At 54.7% G+C, this 16852-nt stretch overlaps 1 protein-coding gene across 1 annotated transcript in view; it reads right to left on the minus strand.

Annotated features, from left to right (window-relative positions):
• Positions 1-16852, minus strand: part of CROCC2 (ciliary rootlet coiled-coil, rootletin family member 2) — a 65202-nt gene that overhangs the window by 26245 nt on the left and 22105 nt on the right. The window contains 6 exon segments of the mRNA XM_068545403.1: positions 1651-1794; positions 4722-4835; positions 7578-7754; positions 8360-8529; positions 8996-9123; positions 12198-12391. Of these exon segments, the coding sequence (XP_068401504.1) occupies positions 1651-1794; positions 4722-4835; positions 7578-7754; positions 8360-8529; positions 8996-9123; positions 12198-12391 (927 nt within the window).

Consider the following 16852-nt stretch of genomic DNA (forward strand, 5'->3'; position numbering starts at 1 on the left):
GGACCAGCGAAAGGGCCTATCCATCATAAAAGAAGCTGTTTTCATTTCCCAGGGCCGAGGAGATGAAAACAAGCAAAACAAACGCGGGGGAGCCCCCCCGCCCCGCCCTCCGCCTCATGAGAACAACCATCCCTTTTACAGGAATTTTACAGCCAAATCTCTTAATGTGATTATAATAATTATTTCTTTACTAGAAACTGTATAAACAGCCTCTTTTGAAATCTCCTGCAGGGAGGTGACCCGAGGGCTCTGCACGGAGGAGGGAAAGCAGGGGAGGGGCTGCTGAGGGGCGCTGGCCTGTGTGTGCGTGTTCACGTGTGTGCATGCATGTGCAAGCACACACGTGTGTATGCACACAGCATGCGTGAGTGTGTGGTGTCTGCGTCTGCACACACCTATGTGCAGACATGCGTGCCCACGTGTCCGTTCACACACGTGTGACGCTCATACATGTGTGTACTCTCGGAGTCGTGTGTGCTGCTTGTTGCACATATGTGGTGTCCATATGTGTTTGCATGTGTGAGTGCTGTGTCCACGCATGAGTGCACGTGTGTGCACTGTCACTCTGTGTGTGCACATGTGTGCATGGGGGTGTGGTCCCCATGTGCACAGGAGGTGTATGTGTTGCGTGTGATACACACACACACACACACACACGCACGCGCGTGTGGACCTCAGGCACGGCTGTGAGAGGCCTGGATGTTCCTCCAGTTTAAAGGCTGTGAAAATGTTATGGTTTCCATGGCAACTCTGGGCCAGCCTGGCGCCTGGGAGGGTCCTCTGGGCTCCCTCTCTCTGCCATTGTTCCCCTTGCCCCCCTCACCCGCCTCAGCCTCCCCATCACCCCGTCCCCATTCTGGGGCCCCTCTCCTTTCTGGGGGCGGCCGATCGGGGAACCTGAACTTCCCACGAGGCCTTGCTTTCTCCCTTCACCCACCAGCACAAACATGCCCCCGGTCTCCCCGGCTCCTCCCCCTGCCGCCCCCAGTTTTAAAATCTCATTCTGCTTCCCCGTGTGGTCGCTGACCGGGCCTGACTTCGAAATCTGTTGAAAGGAGACCTTTCTCTTTGGGGGCCAAAGTAAACAGGCTGTCATGTTCAATCACGCTCTCGTCCTCTCCTGGCCCGGCTCGGGGTGCTGGGGGAGGGCGCAGCCCCTCTCCTCACTGCTGGCCGCCCCCCTGCCCGCCTGCCAGCCTTGGCGCCCGGCCCGGGGAGTGCATGAGGTCGCCGGGCCCCGGGGCCCCTCCCCCAGCCCCAATCCCTGTGCCCGCCTGCCCTCCCCCTCCCGGCGTCCCCAAGGCCCGTCAAATCCCCTTCAGAAACACCTCCTGGCCTGCCTGCCGAGCTCCGCCGGCCCGGGCCCAGACCGGCCCCCACCCCGGGACACCTCACGAGGCTCCGGGGGCCCTGCACCGGCCTCTGGGCCCTGGCGGGGCCCGCGCGCGGCTGCCCCTGGACACCCCACTCACTCTGCGTGTCCCCCCCCCGCCCAGGGCAGTCTCGCCCCCCAGGGCCTGGTCCGGTGGCGTCCAGGCCTCACACTGTGTGCGGGCTGCACCCGCTCAGCACCGTCTCGCCCGGGGTCCCCCCACGGCCTGTTGGAAGGTGGGTCCTGCACGTGGGTCCCCCCTTCCCGCCCTGCCTCACCTCTCGCCTGGCGCTGCTCCGCTCGGCCGCCATCTCCCGGAGCCTCTCGCCCAGAGCCCTGGCCTCCCTCTGACGGGCCGAGATGGCGTCCCCAAACTGGGCCTGCAGGGTCTTCAGGTCCGTGGTCGTGGCGCTGATGGCGGCCTGGGGGGAGCAGCAAGCCGGCCGCAGCGTCAAGCGCACCTGGCGGTAGGCTCAGGCCCCCACGGGCAGCCGGCTCGGGCCGCATAAGGTGGGCCTGGGGCTCTGGATGACCACGGCCAATGCCTCCAATGCCGGTTCCTGAGGGTCCCAGTGGTGAGCGGGGCGGGGCAGAGGTCCCAGGATCGGGGTGGGGGGAGCTTCCCATGGGAAGGGCTGACTCTGCCCCCTGAACTTTCAAGCAGGTGGGTGGATCGGGGGTCGCCCCCAGGCTCTAAGTGTGTGAGTACCCGCGACACGCCCGGGAGGGGTCGGGGGCTCTGCCTGCACCCCTTGGGCGTAGGTCGTCCCTATTTGGACACGCGGCCACGCTCCGATTGGATGTCCATTCGGGCGGGACTCAGCTTGGCCTGAATCTGCTTTCCTGTGGCCACAGCGCCCAAGACGCTCCTCTAGAGCTAACCGAGGGGCACCTGGAGCAGCGGGTCCTCTGGGCCACAGGCTTGGCCGTGGCCATGCTCGAACCCCTCCTGCCCATGAACGAAGACACCACCTGCTTACCCTGAGCCCGAGGCCCAGCCCAGCCTCCTGGCCAGGACACACCCCCGCCACCCGGCCCCGGGGTGGTCTGGGCCCCCAGGGTCAGTTTCCTCCGTGGGGCGAGGGACAGAGCTGGCTTTGTGCTCCGGGGAGGCCTGGTGCCCTGCTGCGCCCCACTGGGTCTCTGGGAGACCCCCCCCCCCAGTTTGCAGGCCACTGCCTGAGGGCTCTGGCAGGCTGGGGCTCTATCAGGCCAAGCCTCCTGCTCTCGGGGATGGAACCTCGCTGGTGCCGCCTCTGTTCCTGGCCCCTGCTGTCCGTCTCCACTGAGAAGTGTCACCTTGGACGGCCACGTCTGGCTGTGCCCCCAGGACAGCCCTAGCGAGGCTGCAGTGAGTGCATGTGTGGCCAGGGTGGGGTGGGAGTGGAAGGGCTGCCTCTTCGGGGTCATGAACCACAGGGCAAAGCCGGGAGCCCCTTCACCTATGGGGGGCTTGCTCATAGGTCACCCCACAACTGGTGTTCCTTGGCTGGCATTTCTCCCCACCCTCCCCTCTCAGTGGGTTTTAATTTCCATTTTCCAAGCCGTGGTGGCAAAAGAGCCCTTAATGAGCTCCCGGAAGAGCCCAGCTGGCGGACAGGCCCCCCCCCGCCGCCCATCCAGGGGGAGACTCAGAGCCAGCTCTAGGGAAAACTCCCAGAGAGGCCCCTCTGCGAGCCGGGGCCTCCGCTCCCGGGTCTTGGGGTCTTTCCTGGCCCCCTGACCACAGGGTGGGCTGAGAGAGCAGCTAGGGGGAAGGAGGCCCCAGTCCCATGGGGCTCCCACACCACTCGCGGCTGTGCCCATGGAGGGGCCATCTGGCCTCGGGGGTAGGACAGAGCAGGGCGGGGGCTCCAGGGAACGTGGTTCTTAGGCAACACTTTCCCGAGTGCCAGGAGCTGCCCAGGACTTCTCAGCTAGTGACCCTGGGATCCGGGTTGCTGCATCGGGACGGGGTGAGGAAACACCCTGGCAGCCAACTCCTAATTGCAACACTCTTTCCCCTGCCTAGCGCCCCTCCCCCCACTGTCCGGTAGGTCGGAACAAACTGCCTGACCTCCCCAGGCCCTGCCATCTGGGCGTCCTGCCCTCGTCCAGGAGGCCTGTCCTGCGGTCACTGAGCACGGCCCCGCTTGTGGGGCCAGAGGGTCGCCACCCAGCCCTGCAGCCTGAGTTCCATCCACTCACTTGTTCATGGACTCACTGGGTCATTAATGCAGCACCAGGGGAGCATCCAACCCCGCACCCTTGGGGCTGGGGACACACCAGGGACTGGGGTGAGAAATGAAGGTGGGCAGGCTGGAAGGACAAAGGCAGGGAGCAGAGGAGACGTGGCGCTGGCCCAGCTGAGCCGACTGGGTGCAGCTGGAGCCCTGGGAGTGTGCAGCAGGGTCCGGCCTTGCCCTCGACCACCCCCACTACCCGCAGTGGGGCTGTGTCGCCCGACCTCACCGTGAGCCGTCCTCCCGGCCCCCTCCTCCCGTGAGCAGCAGGGCCCTGGCCTCCGCATCACCCACCCAGGGCCTGGCACCACTCCGTAAACAGGCCGAGGCTACCCTGCCGGCGACCGCAGCGGTGCCCAGCCCCGCCCGTGGGGTGGGGCACAGGACCCCAGGGTTGCCACCCCTACTCCCCAGAGTCTTAGTTGCTGTTGCCTGCCCTGTCCCCCCCAGACGTGGGCTCCTGAAGAGGAGTCAGGGGTCCCGGGTGACCCCAGCTGGCTGCCCACAGTGGCCTCCATGCACGTGTGGGCCTCTGTCCACTGGCCCAGGGTGGGCTGCTACCTGCTGGGGTCCCTCTGGCCCCTTGGCGGATGCCTCCCTCCGGCTCTGCTGGGGATTCTCTACGGGGTCCTTTCCGGTGAGCGTTTGCCTCAGTTACAACGCCGGCCTACCTGGCTGGGTTTCTCCTTTGGGAGGGGCCTCTCCAGAGAGTCAGCCCCAAGAGGCCCTCGGAGCCTCCTACAGCTATGCTGTGCCACAGGCAGCTGAGGTCAGACAGGGAAGGCCGGGGGCTGGGGGGCTGGCGGGCACAAGCCTGGGTCTGCCCCCTCTGTTGCTGGTGCCAGGCCCTCCCCTCTCTGGCTTCTGCCCAGTGGCACGAAGGTGACTGGCCTGCTGCCCCCCACCCCTGTCCCACCCCATCGCCTTTGCTTCCCGCGGAGACACTGTCCCCTCCCAGCAGGGCATCTGGAGATCCCTGGGGGAAACGGAGGCTCGGGTGGGTTGGGTGGAGGGGATGCATCCCTGGGACCAGGCAGGGAGGGGGCGCCTCTGGGGGTCTGCCGCCCCTGCTGGGCTGTGCAGGCGGCCAGGCCAGGTGTCCCGTTCTGGCTGGGGTGTGGGCTCACCTCGGCTTGCTCCTGCCGGCCCTGGGCCTCCTGCTGCACCAGCTCCAGCTCCCACGCGGCCCGGGACAGTTCCTCCCTCAGCTGGCTGGTCTCCGCTTCCCTCAGAGCCAGGGCCTGGGCGACGGGGTGGGGTGCTCGTGAGAGGGCTGGGGGGCTCTGAGGAGAGGCTCAGCAGAGCTCTGGGTGCCACGCCCTGCCAGGACGCAGGCTCTGGGAGGAGGAGCCCCTCAGAGGCAGCTGCATCCTGAGGGGGTGGGTCCAGCCTCCCAGCCTGCGCTCAGGCAGCTCCCCTACCCCACCTGCATCTGCCCAATACCTGCTCTTTCCCAGCGCAGGTCAGGGGGCTTCATGGGCCACCTCCTCCCTGGAGCCCTCCACCGGCTCCAGGCACAGAGCAGGAACCGCTAATGGTTCTTAACCTCCCCACGTGCTCCGTGTCGCTGAGGGTGAGGGGGTGCACGTGAGCCCCCAGAGATGCTGCATTTCACCCACCAGCCCCGAGGTGGGAGGGACCCCTGCTCTGTCATCAGGCTGTGAGGTGGCAGAGATTTGGCAATGCCTGTCAGTCACAAATGCACATCCTCTCCATGCCAGGCCCACTGGGGAGGGCAGCCTGGAGACGTGCATGACCTACGCTTGGGGTCTCTGATGAGTATTTATAATGTTATTTATAATGGCAGCAAGACTCCCACCAAAGGGAGGCCAACAGAACAAAGCGGGGTCCTGCACACGTCAGGGCGTCATGCAGCTGTGAAAAAGAACCATCGCGCTCTGAACACAGTGTGGAAAGACCCCAGATCTGTTGATCCTGAGAAGAGAAAGTCCCAGAACATTGTGTGTCCTCTTCATCCTTGTGCTACAGAGGCGGGCGTAGGAGTGTGTATTCCCACTTGCTGGCCTGTGCACGGCAATCTCTGGGAGAAGGTTTGTAACAAAGAGTGTGTCTGCTTTTTGCCCTGGGTGCTGGGGGAGCCTCTAAACCCCCGGAATTTCACAAGTGAGGGACCCTGGGACCACACCTGAGCTTGTGCTAACCAGGTGGCCAGAACCCTGGGGCAGTGAGCCGCTGAGATCAGCCTGACCACCCAACCTCTGGGAGGGGGCTGGACCCTGAGTTGAGTTCATCACACCCACACCACCCAATAAAACCCTTGAGCTTACCGGCCGGTAAACACCCTAATGTGCCAGTGGGTGACCTGCCCTGACTCTGCGGAGAGAGAGCCCGTCCCTGTGTCTCTCCACTGGGCTCGCCCTGACCTGTGTCCTTTACAATAAAGCTAATTGCAAGTGTAGCGCTTCCTGGAGTTCTGTGAGTCACCCTAGTGCACAGTTGAAACCGGGTTTCTGCCCTCTCCGGACATTCGTGTGATGCCCTCCCTCTACCACAGCCTCCTGATCTCCTTCAAACCCCACCCTCGACATGCCGTCCTCACTTTCAGGAAGCAGGAGAGCGGAGTGGCCAAGGACACGGTCCCCACTGCCCAGCAGGTGTACCGTGCCACTCTGGGCAAGTTATTCAATGTCTGTGAATCTCTGTTTCCCACCAGTCAAAGGGGGCCGATAAGAGCGTGCACCTCACAGCACTGTGAGAATCAAACTAGAGATGCAGAGTCTGACAATAAACCTTGGTTATTCCTGCTACTGTAACTCTTCTCCCGCAATCGGTAGTTTGTACCAACATCTGAGAGTCCTGTCACAGTGTGACAACCCACATGAATGTGTTTACTTGTCTGTTCCATTCACTCAACAGTGCATGCTTCAGGGTGGCACGGAATGCTGGAACAGCCTGGACTCGGAGGGTAGCTTTTACCTGCCCAGTGTCTGAATTCCAACAGCCTGCGGGATGGGAGGCTGGTCGGGTGGGTGGCTGATGGATGGACACAGTGATGCCTGGCTGGCTGGCTGATCAGATGGATGGAGGGATAATCAGACACATGGATAATCAGTGGATAGGGATGGGCAGCTGAGTGTGTGGACAGAGGGAAGGATGAATGAGTGGTTGAATAGATGGATGGTCAGGTGAGTGGATGGATAGTTGGATGGATGTTTAAGCAAGTTGAGGGATAGATTTATGGTCAGGTGTGTGAATGAACAACTGGGTATGTTAATAGATGGCCATGTATGTGGGTAGACAGCTGGGTGTGTGAATAAAGGATGGATATTCAAGTGAATGGATGGATGATGGACAAGGGAGTGGAGGGACAGTGAATTGCATGGATGTATAAATGAGCAGGTAGATTAATGGGCAGATGGATGAATGGTTGGATGGGTAGATGGATGGGTGGATTGATGGATAGATGGGTGGATGGGTGGATGGGTGGATGGATGGACAGGTGGATGGATGAATGGTTATGTGGATGGATGGACAGATGGTTGGATGGATAGATGGATGGATGTATAGATGGACAGATGGTTGGATGGATAGATGGATGGATGTATAGATGGACAGATGGTTGGATGGGTGCATGGTTGGATGGATGGATGGATGGGTGGATGGACGGGTGGATGGGTGGATGGGTGGATAGACAAATGGTTGGACTGGTGGATGGATGGATGGATGGATGGATGGGTGGATGGGTGGATGGATGGATGGGTAGATGGGTGGATGGATGGATGGGTGGATGGGTGGATGGGTAGACGGGTGGATGGATGGATGGGTGGATGGGTGGATGGGTGGATGGGTGGATGGGTGGATGGTAGGTGGGGGAATGTCTGTCCACCAGGACTGCTGTGGAAGGTCAAAGCTGCAACAACGGTGACGTGGAAAGGTTGCCCCACACAGCCCTCTTGCTGGGTGGGAGAAGGCACGGTGAGCACCTATGAGGACGCCCCACTGCCTCGTGGTCCGCCCATCACCTGCTGCATCTCATGTTCCAGCTGAAGGAGACTCTCATCCCGCTCTTGCTTCAGGCTCTGAATTTCCTCCTTCAGAGCCTCGCTCTTGGCTGCACTTTTTGCCACCAGCTCCTTCTCCTGTTCCAGCCTGCGTGCTGCCACTTCCTTCTCCTCTGTCAGAGACAGACTCAGGGTCTCCTGGGCCGAGGAAAAGGGACAGGCTGTGAAGACTCACAGGTCAGGACTCGTAAGACCAGCAGGCGCCTGTGTTCCTGAGTGAGACTGGGTTCATGGGACGTCGGGCAGGACGGGTGCCCAGGGACCGGTCAGTCCAGCCAGCCTCACGCCGCCACCTCACACGCAGAGACGAGCGCGGCGGAGGGCGCTCTGGGCCCCAGCGGCCACCACCCCCGACTCGAGTCACAGCTCAGAAACCTTTCCTGAGCCTCCACAGAGCACCAGGCACCCTGGCATGCAAAGTGTGTACGGACGTGTCACTCGAGGCCTTCTGGGCCTGTGACCAGTGGGACGTCTCAGAGGGGGACAGAGCTCCCTCCGGCTATGGGCCCTCAGACTGCGGCCAGGTCAGCCGACGCCCGTGGGCGCCTCTTCCGTGAGGGACGGGGCCCCGGCCGCCCACGCGCACTGTCAAGGGTCCTCCTGCCCAGCCTCCGCGTGGCCTGGGCACCCCTGCCGCCCGGCTGGTCTCCTGGGCCCCTCCCCAAGTGCCTGCCGTCCCTGGGGACACGGCAGACTCCCGGGAAGCGACCGGGCAGCTGGGGGCTGGTCCCAGGGAGGCAGACCTTCTCCCTCCGGAGCCGGGCTAGGTCCTCGAGGTGGGCCAGCGCCTGGCTCTCCAGGGCCAGCTGCGTGTCCTGCTTCTGCTGTACCACCTGCTGCAGGAGCCGCCCCACGTCCCCCTGCAGCTTCGTCTCCTGGACCTCCCAGGTGCTCTTCAGCTGCTCCATTTGCACTGTGAAGGGACAGGCGCATCCGACACCCGCCACGGGGCCCTCCCTCACCCCCACCTCATCCCCCGGAACACCCTGCGGCCCTGTGAGGCCCTGTGGAGTGACAGCCCCCGGCTCTGAGGATGCTGCCCAAGCCAGCGGGACAGAGCCCCCCAGGCACCACTGCAGGCACGTGTCCTGATCCCAGCCGGCGCTGGGCAGCCCGCAAGCCTGGGGCGGGGGGGGGCCGGGGGCTGCCACGCTGACCCTGTGGCCACAGCCCATTCTGAGCCTCGGGCCAGCGCCGGCAGCAGTGCCCATCACAGAGAGTAGTGGCACAGCTCATTCAGACACACGAGCTCTAGGCTGTGTTTGGGCCCCTTTGGGGGCCGGGGAGTGGGAGCAGTGCATCAGGGGACGGGCTCATCTAAGGGGTCCTTCTGGGGCTGATCTGGGGAGAGCAGCAGAGCGAGCCCGTCTGTGGAGCACCTCGCAGGGCCTGCCGGGCCAGCCTCGCACTCCGGGCCTCTCCCTCCAGCTGCTCCTGCTGTGACTGCAGCTGTGACGCCAGCTGTTGGGCCTCAAAGAGGCTGCTCTCCAGGGAGTCCCTCTCGGCCCTGCAGAGAGTCATCAAACAACAGGCGAGTCACTCACGCTGGCGGAGGATCCTGCCAACGAGGGACAGCATGGAGCCCATGTGCTAGGACGGTGCCCGTCAAGGCTGGGATAGTAAATCAGAAGGCAAACAGCGGGCAACTCATTCATCTTAAATCTCTAAGAACAAATTGGACCCTGCATAAAAAATGTTCCAGGTGGACTAAATAGCTAAAATGCAAAAACAAAACAAATAGACAACAACTAAGCAACTCAGAACTGTAAAAATAGTAGAAAAAAATCCAGAAGGGTATTTTATAATCTTAAGCAAGACACAAAAGCCAGAAGACAAAAATAAAGAGGCCAACAGATCTGAATACACTTAAAGAGAGGGAGACGGAATCTTTTGTGCAGAAAAGATTCCACAAACCAAGTCAAAAGACAAGGGACAGACTTGGAGAAAATATTTGCACTAAATATGCAAAGGGTTAATATCCGTCCTATACAAAGAGCTCCCACCAATCAGTGACAGAAAGCATCTGATCCTACAGAAAAATGAGAACAATGACTGTTATTCACAAAGAAAACACAAATGGTGAATAAACATAAGAAACTCACTAGTCCTCAAGGGGGTTCAAATCACAACTGTGATGATTATCGATTACGTATCACGTTAGCAAAAGCTTAAAATAACGATCGTATCCAGTGTCGGCAAGGGTGTGAGGATGACTTTCTCTGGTGGAGGGGGGACTGGGAAATTTCAAAACGTAAAGCATGCATATCTTTGGGCCAGCAGTCCCACTTCTAGGGGTCAGTTCTTCAGAAATACACATGAACCAATGGCGCAGCGCAGGGATGTTCCCCGTAGCTTCACACAGGGCGTCAATCAGACTCAGCTTCAATGCCATGAAATGCTAGAATGTTTCAGAAACTACGGGGCATCTCGTCAGCTGCTAAGACAATGAGGACATTCTCTTAAAGAGTCGCTCTGAGAAGCAGCCTCCAGAGCGGAACTCGCGCAGCACGATTCCCCTGCGTGAAGAAGCCGCCTCTGCGTCTGGGCACAGACGCAGCCCTTCAGAAAGTGCCTGGGGTGAACAAGGTGACTCACAGCGGCGCCCGATTCTGGGGAGGGTGATGACATGGGCTGCATCTCTGACAGCGAATCCATCAGTCACCAGCCAGCCAACGAGCGTGTGCTCTGTCCAGTGCTGGGTGATGTATGGTGAAAAAAACAACCAACCAACCAACGAGGACACACCACAAACACTCAACACAGATACTCACATGAAGACACAGACAGCCGATGCACAGCCCCAAACGGCTTGGTGGACCAGGGAGGGCCACGGGCCACGGGGGACCTTGCTCAGCCCGTCCCAGCCCCGCCACAGTCTCCCTCGGGCCCCCTGCACACCGCTGCCGCCAGTGTCAGAGTGGGGTGTTGTCAGCACCTTCCGGGGCGCCCTGGTGTCTGCAGAGCCCAGGAACCTCACTCCTCTGATATCCCGTCCCCCCTCCAGTCCCCACCCTCTTAAGCACCCCACGTGTTCCCCACTCTCCACGTCTGGACGGCTCTCCCCAGCTTTCTGTGCCCACCTGGTCCCCTCTGAGGGGAGTGGCCTGTGCCGGTCCCGGACACACTAAGGATGTGTCCAGTCTGTCCCTCCACCAGAGCCCGGGAGCATCTCACTTCCTGGAAGGGGGCCCGGCACCACCAGCGAGGGTGCGTGGGGTGCAGGTAGGACCCCAGTCCATCGAGCTGGAGCCAGAGAACTAAACGGGGTCCCCGGCACTGCAGCCTTGTCAGGGCCTGGGACTGGGGGCCGGAGGACCTTGAAACCGGGGCTCCTCAGTCATCAGGAGAAGCAAGCCATGTCCTGTGCCGCCCTGTCACCAGGAGCTCAGACTGGTCCCTGCCAAGTGCTGTTTAGTGGGTGTGGGACTCCGTCTGGGAGCTGCAGGGTCTCCATGCACAGAGGCCCTGGGCCCAGTGCTGAGGCTGGGGGAGGGTCCCCTGACCAGGGCCCATGATCTGGGCGGCAAATGCTGGCGGGAGGAAAGAGGCCCCCTCCCCTGTCCTCTGAGCACCGGTGGGGCCTGGGAGGGGGCCAGGAGTGGGGTCTTGGGACTTCATCGGGCTTCCTGCTCCAATTTGTGCCCACGCTTTCCTTGGGAGGAGAGGTCTTCTGTGAAGAAGTTCAAGGACCTGGGTCTCTAAGTTTCCTCATGGCCCCCAGTTCTGGAGTTTCGGGAGGAACTCTTTCTACAAAAATACTTCAGTGTTCCTGAGAAGGGCACAAGGTGCAGAAAGCCACCAGCTTTTGGATGTCCTTAGAGGTCACAGGCCAGCTCAGCTCACCAGGCAACAGCTGGCAGGGCACCCTGTTCTCGCCTGCAGTGTCTGTTCCAGGTCTCCTGGAAGTGGCCCCGATGGTCTTCAGGGTTCACCCCCACCCCCAGCCTCGTGGTTCCCTGGGGCTGCCACCACCCTGGCTCCAGGGGTAGTCATGGGGCCCCAGCCTGCACGTCGGAGCCCTGCGACGCCCAGGATCTCCTCAAGGATGTCAAGCGGCTCAAGATGGCTGTGGACAGTGGCTCTCAGGCCTCGTGGGGAGAAGGGCGCTCTGTGTCTGCTGGAGGAGGAGCTGGGCGTGGCCGCTGGCCATCTTGCCAGCTCTCACCCCGAGCCTGCCCAGGAATGAAGTCTCCTTAGAGTTGAGCCACGCTGATGGGGGAAAGGCAGGCTGTTGAGGGCACCACAGGAGCGCCTGGATCCAGCCTTGCCTGAAGCAGTGTGTACCCTGAACTTCTCAGATCCATGAGCAGGACGTTCCACACCTTTTTTTCTGCTGGTCTGAGATGGGCTAGTGCAGCCATCTCTCTCAGGAGAACTGTCCTAGGAAGGCTCTCGCTGCATTTACCTCTTCTAGGTGCTCTCTGACCCCACAGGCACTGTGTTTGCCCCTCACTTACAGCCTCTCTCTCATGTAGACATACCTGCCCTGCCTTACAGTCGCTGAGTGACTGCCCATCCCTGCCACACCACAGGCTCCCTGAGGTCAGGGCCACATGAACACTCCCTGCCGACCCCAGGTACCTGAGGTCAGCTGCCTCCTCAGCTGTGAGCTGGCCCTGCCTCTCCAGGGCCTCCTGCTTGGCCAGCAGCTGGGCCCGCTCTTCAGACAAAGCCTCCTTCTCCTGCAGGGCCCTCTGGAGAGCGGCCATGTGGGCCTCCTGGTCTTGCAGGCTCTGGGCTAGCTGCTCCTCCAGGGCCTGTTTCTTGCATGTGACCTAGGGGAGGGGGAGGGGAAAGTCCAGCAGAGAGAGTGGAAGTGTGAGGAGGGGCCTCTCAAGGGAAAAGAAGGACTTCAGAAAAAGTGGTTTCATGCAGAACAACATGGAGGAAAGAGTGGAGGAGGAGGGTGGCTATGGGACATATTGGACCTCTGGTGCATGTGTGTTTTCACAGCAGAGGGACCTCCACTCCTGTCACCATGATGGAGAAATTATTGAACTGAGCACCCCCAGGTGGGACCCAGCTGCCCATCTAAATGGTAACCTCTGTTGGGCCACAAGTTTCTGGGGTCAGGAGACATGGCACAGAAATACAAAGAAGGTGACAGAGGAACAGCTTGTTGCAGACTAACACCTCCACCAAGAACATCACAAAAATCTAGACAAAACCTATCACAGGAATCTGTATAAGGCCTCAGAGAGCTGCCAAGGCAGCTGGGACTGAAGGAGCCAAGATCTTGGAGGAAAGGGAAACAAAGGAGTGAGTCCACCACTCAGTATCTCTTCTCTCCTCAGAGCATGTGCTGATTTAAAAGTCTGGGCTGAGGAATTGAGAAGCCAAGGAGAGCTTCTGGCAGTACTGTGACCTTAGGAATACAAAAACTCGAGTTTACAGATATCAAAGCGGAAGGGTCCTGATAAACATCCCAGGTTTCTAGTTGTATTCACAGGAGGGCTTCATCCTAGTAGTGGTGGTGAATCAGAATAGACTCTCCCTCAAAAGACTGAAGCTCAGGTTTGAATCACCTCAATCATAGATTATGGTGATCATCTACCTTCACTGCCTGCCAGAATTAAAAGTAAATCTTCCTTAGAAGAAGAATAGCATCATCAAGATCCTCAAATTATTTTTATAATTTTTATGTATGATACTTGGCATTTAATCGACATCACCGGGCATATCAGAGACAGAATCATATGGCATAAAATCACATGCAAGAACATAAAATAGACACACTGCCTCCCTGTCCCCCTGGCTATCAGATGTTGGAGTTATCAAACACAGACTTTAAAATAGTTGTGATTAACATGTTCAAGAAGATGGATGGTGAAATGTAGAATTTCACAATAGAGCTGGACACTTAATATAAATAATATAATTTGAAAATACAATAACCAAAATTAATAGATGGGTTCAATGGCAGGTTAGATAGGATAGAAGACTAATAATCTGGAAGACAGACAAAAGAATGTACTAGATTGAATCATGAGGAGAAAAAAGAACGGAAAATACAGATAAGAGTGTAATAGACATATAGGACAAGGCAAAAAGGTCCAACATATGTGTAATTAGAGTTGCAGAGGGAGAGGAGAGAGAATATTTGAAGAGATATTGGACAAGAATTTCCCAAATCTAATAAAATACATCAAGCCACCAATTTAAAATGAGCCACAATCCTCCAAAAGGATAAAAACAAAGAAAATGTCACCTAGATATATCTTAGTAAAGTTTCTGTGAAAAGATTTTGAAAAAGAATATGTATTGGGTTGGCCAAAAAATTCGTTTGGGTTTTTCCATAAGGTTACAGAATATATATATACCCAATATATATATATATGTATAACTGAATCACTATGCTGTACACCAGAAACTAACACAATGTTGTAAATCAAATATACTTCAATTAAAAAATGCTAATAACATTTCAGAACAAACTTTTAAAAAAGTTTCTGAATACCAAAGATAAAGAAAAAATCTTTAAAAATCGGAGGAGAAAAACCACACATTACCTATAAAAGAGCTGCAATAAGACTGGTGTTTGACTTCCAAAGGGCAACAGTGAAAGTCAGAGGACAATGGAATGAATTCATCAAAATGCTGAATGAAAATAATGGCTATTCTAGTATTCTATACCTAGTGAAAATATTCTTCATCAATAAAGAACACAACTTTCTGCTTCTGATGATGGTGAAGTAGGTTGTTGGAGACCAACCTTCCCACCACAGCAGCTAGAAAAGCTGTACAGCACACCCCCAACATACCTGTGTGAAGGACTTAGAGATACCAAGGCAGTCAAGACCCAAGGAGGTCCAATTACTGAGAGAAATGTGTTCAGGTGACCCTAATATTCTACCACAGATTTCCCCTTGAGGGATCTGCCAGCTCCTAAGAGGCTCTGCCAGAGCCTTGGGAGCCGATGATGAAGCCTTAGCTAAAGGGTTGCGAGGTGTCCTATGGCTTCAGCAGGCTTATAAGACTGAAGAGACAGGATCTGGAGTTCAGAGCTATCAGAGCAGCCATAGCACAGGAGGCTAGGATGTCAGAGAGGAGGTAAGTCTGAGATGCTGTACATTTAAACGAATGGTACTGCTTTTTTATAACTCACCACAGTATAGGGCCAAGGGATTATGAATCTGAACAGAAAGTGCAGCGGAGCATCTGGAAGATCAGGCAGAACTTTTGGCAATCTCAGAATTGAGACAACAAAACCCAGAGTTCAGGGTGGGGGCCCTAGTTAGGAGCACAGGAGAGCTGTATTATACCGTGAGGTCAACACCCTGAGGTAGCTCACTCTTCAAAAAAGACTGAAACCAGTTACAAAACAGCTAAATCCAAGACTGGATAAAGGTGATCTGCCCTGACTCTGATATCCTAAAATGAAAAGCAAATTCCCTTTGGAAGAAGTTTATATCACCCAGAGCCTCAAATTAGCTCTACAAAACCTCAAAATCTGTCACTCAATAAAAAATTATTAAGCACCTGGAGATAAGGCCAAAGGACTGAAAACTAAGAGATAAAAGACAATAGAAATAGACCCAATTTGGGGGTCCAGATGTTGGAATTATCAAACAATGACCTGAAAAATATTATAATTAATGTGTTCAAGAACATATCCGAGAAGATGGAGAATTTCACTAGATAGCTGAAGTGTGTGTGTCTGTGTGTGTATGTGTGTGGTTGAAGTGACCATTTGTAGCAGAAATATTAATAATGTATTATAGAGTTTATAACGACGTATGCATAAATAAAATATATGGCAACAAGCCCTAAGGATGGGAGGGGTAAATGGAATATATTGTTGTCACGATCTTACATTGTTTGTGAAATAGTATAATGTTATTTTAATATAGACTGTGCATACCATAACTTTAGAGTAATCACTAAAATAATAAGAAGAAGTATAGCTAAAAAAAATTAACAGAGAACATAAAATGGAATACTAAATAAATATGCAACTAACCCAAAAGAAATCCAGAAAGGCAAAATGTAAAAATTTACAAAAAAAAAGAGACAAATAGAAAACAAACACCTAGATGGTGGACTTGAACCAAGCATATCAACAGTTACCTTACATGTAAACGATGTAAACACTCCAGTTGAAAGGTAGAGATTGTCAGAGTAAATATAGAAGCAAGACCCGACACACTTTAAATATACAGACACAGATGAATTGAAGGTTAATGTATGGAAATGATATAACATGGAAACAGTAAGCAAAGAAAGTTGGTGTGGCTATATCAATATCAGGAAAATTAGATATCAAGAAAACAAATGTTACCAAAGATAAGAGGGGACATTTTATAAAGATAAAAAGTCAATTCATCATGAAGTTATAAAATACTAATTTGTATGCTCCTAAAAATAGGAATTCAAAATATATGAAGCAAAAGTAGACAAAAGGTAGACAAAAGTAGAACTAAAGGTAGAAATAGACAATTCCACAATTGTAGATATTTAAATGTCATTAATAGAACAAGTAGACCAAAAAAATCAAACAAATAAAACAAATAAAATAAACCCCACAAGGACACAGAAGACTTAAACAACAGTATCAAGCAACTTGACTTAATTGATATTTATAGGCACTACACTCAACAATGGCATAATACACATTCTTTTTACAGGAACATGGAATGTTCAACAAAATAGATAATATGCTGGGCCATAAAGCATGCTTCAATACATTTAAATCTGTTCATATAATATGGGGTATGTTTTTTGACCTTATTGGAATTATATTAGTTGTTGATAACAATTAGATACTTAGAAAATTCCCATATTTGGAAATTAGGTAATATATGTCTAAATAATCCATGGGTCAAAGAAGAAATCACCCAGAGAATGAGAAAATAGTTTGAACTGAATGATAATAAAAACACAACAGGCAAAATTATTAGGATGCAGAAGAAACAGCCACAAGACCAAGTAGGAAATCTTAATAGCCCTATATCTAATAAATAATTAAATTTTAATCAAAACTTTTCTCACAAAGAAAACTCCAGACTTAAATGACTTCACTAGTGAATTCTACTAACATTTAAGGAAGAAACAGAAATTTTAAAACACTTTCAGGAAATAGAAGAGGAGGGAACACTTCCCAACTTATTTTGTGAGGCCAGCATAACCCGCATTCCAAATCTGACCAAAACATTATGAGAAAAAAAATTATAGACTAACGTTCCTCATGAATATGGATGTAAAAATCCTTAACAAAACATTATGAAATTGTTTATCTC

Source organism: Eschrichtius robustus, chromosome 5 (assembly GCF_028021215.1).
Source record: "Eschrichtius robustus isolate mEscRob2 chromosome 5, mEscRob2.pri, whole genome shotgun sequence".
NCBI classification, from domain to species: Eukaryota; Metazoa; Chordata; class Mammalia; order Artiodactyla; family Eschrichtiidae; genus Eschrichtius; species Eschrichtius robustus.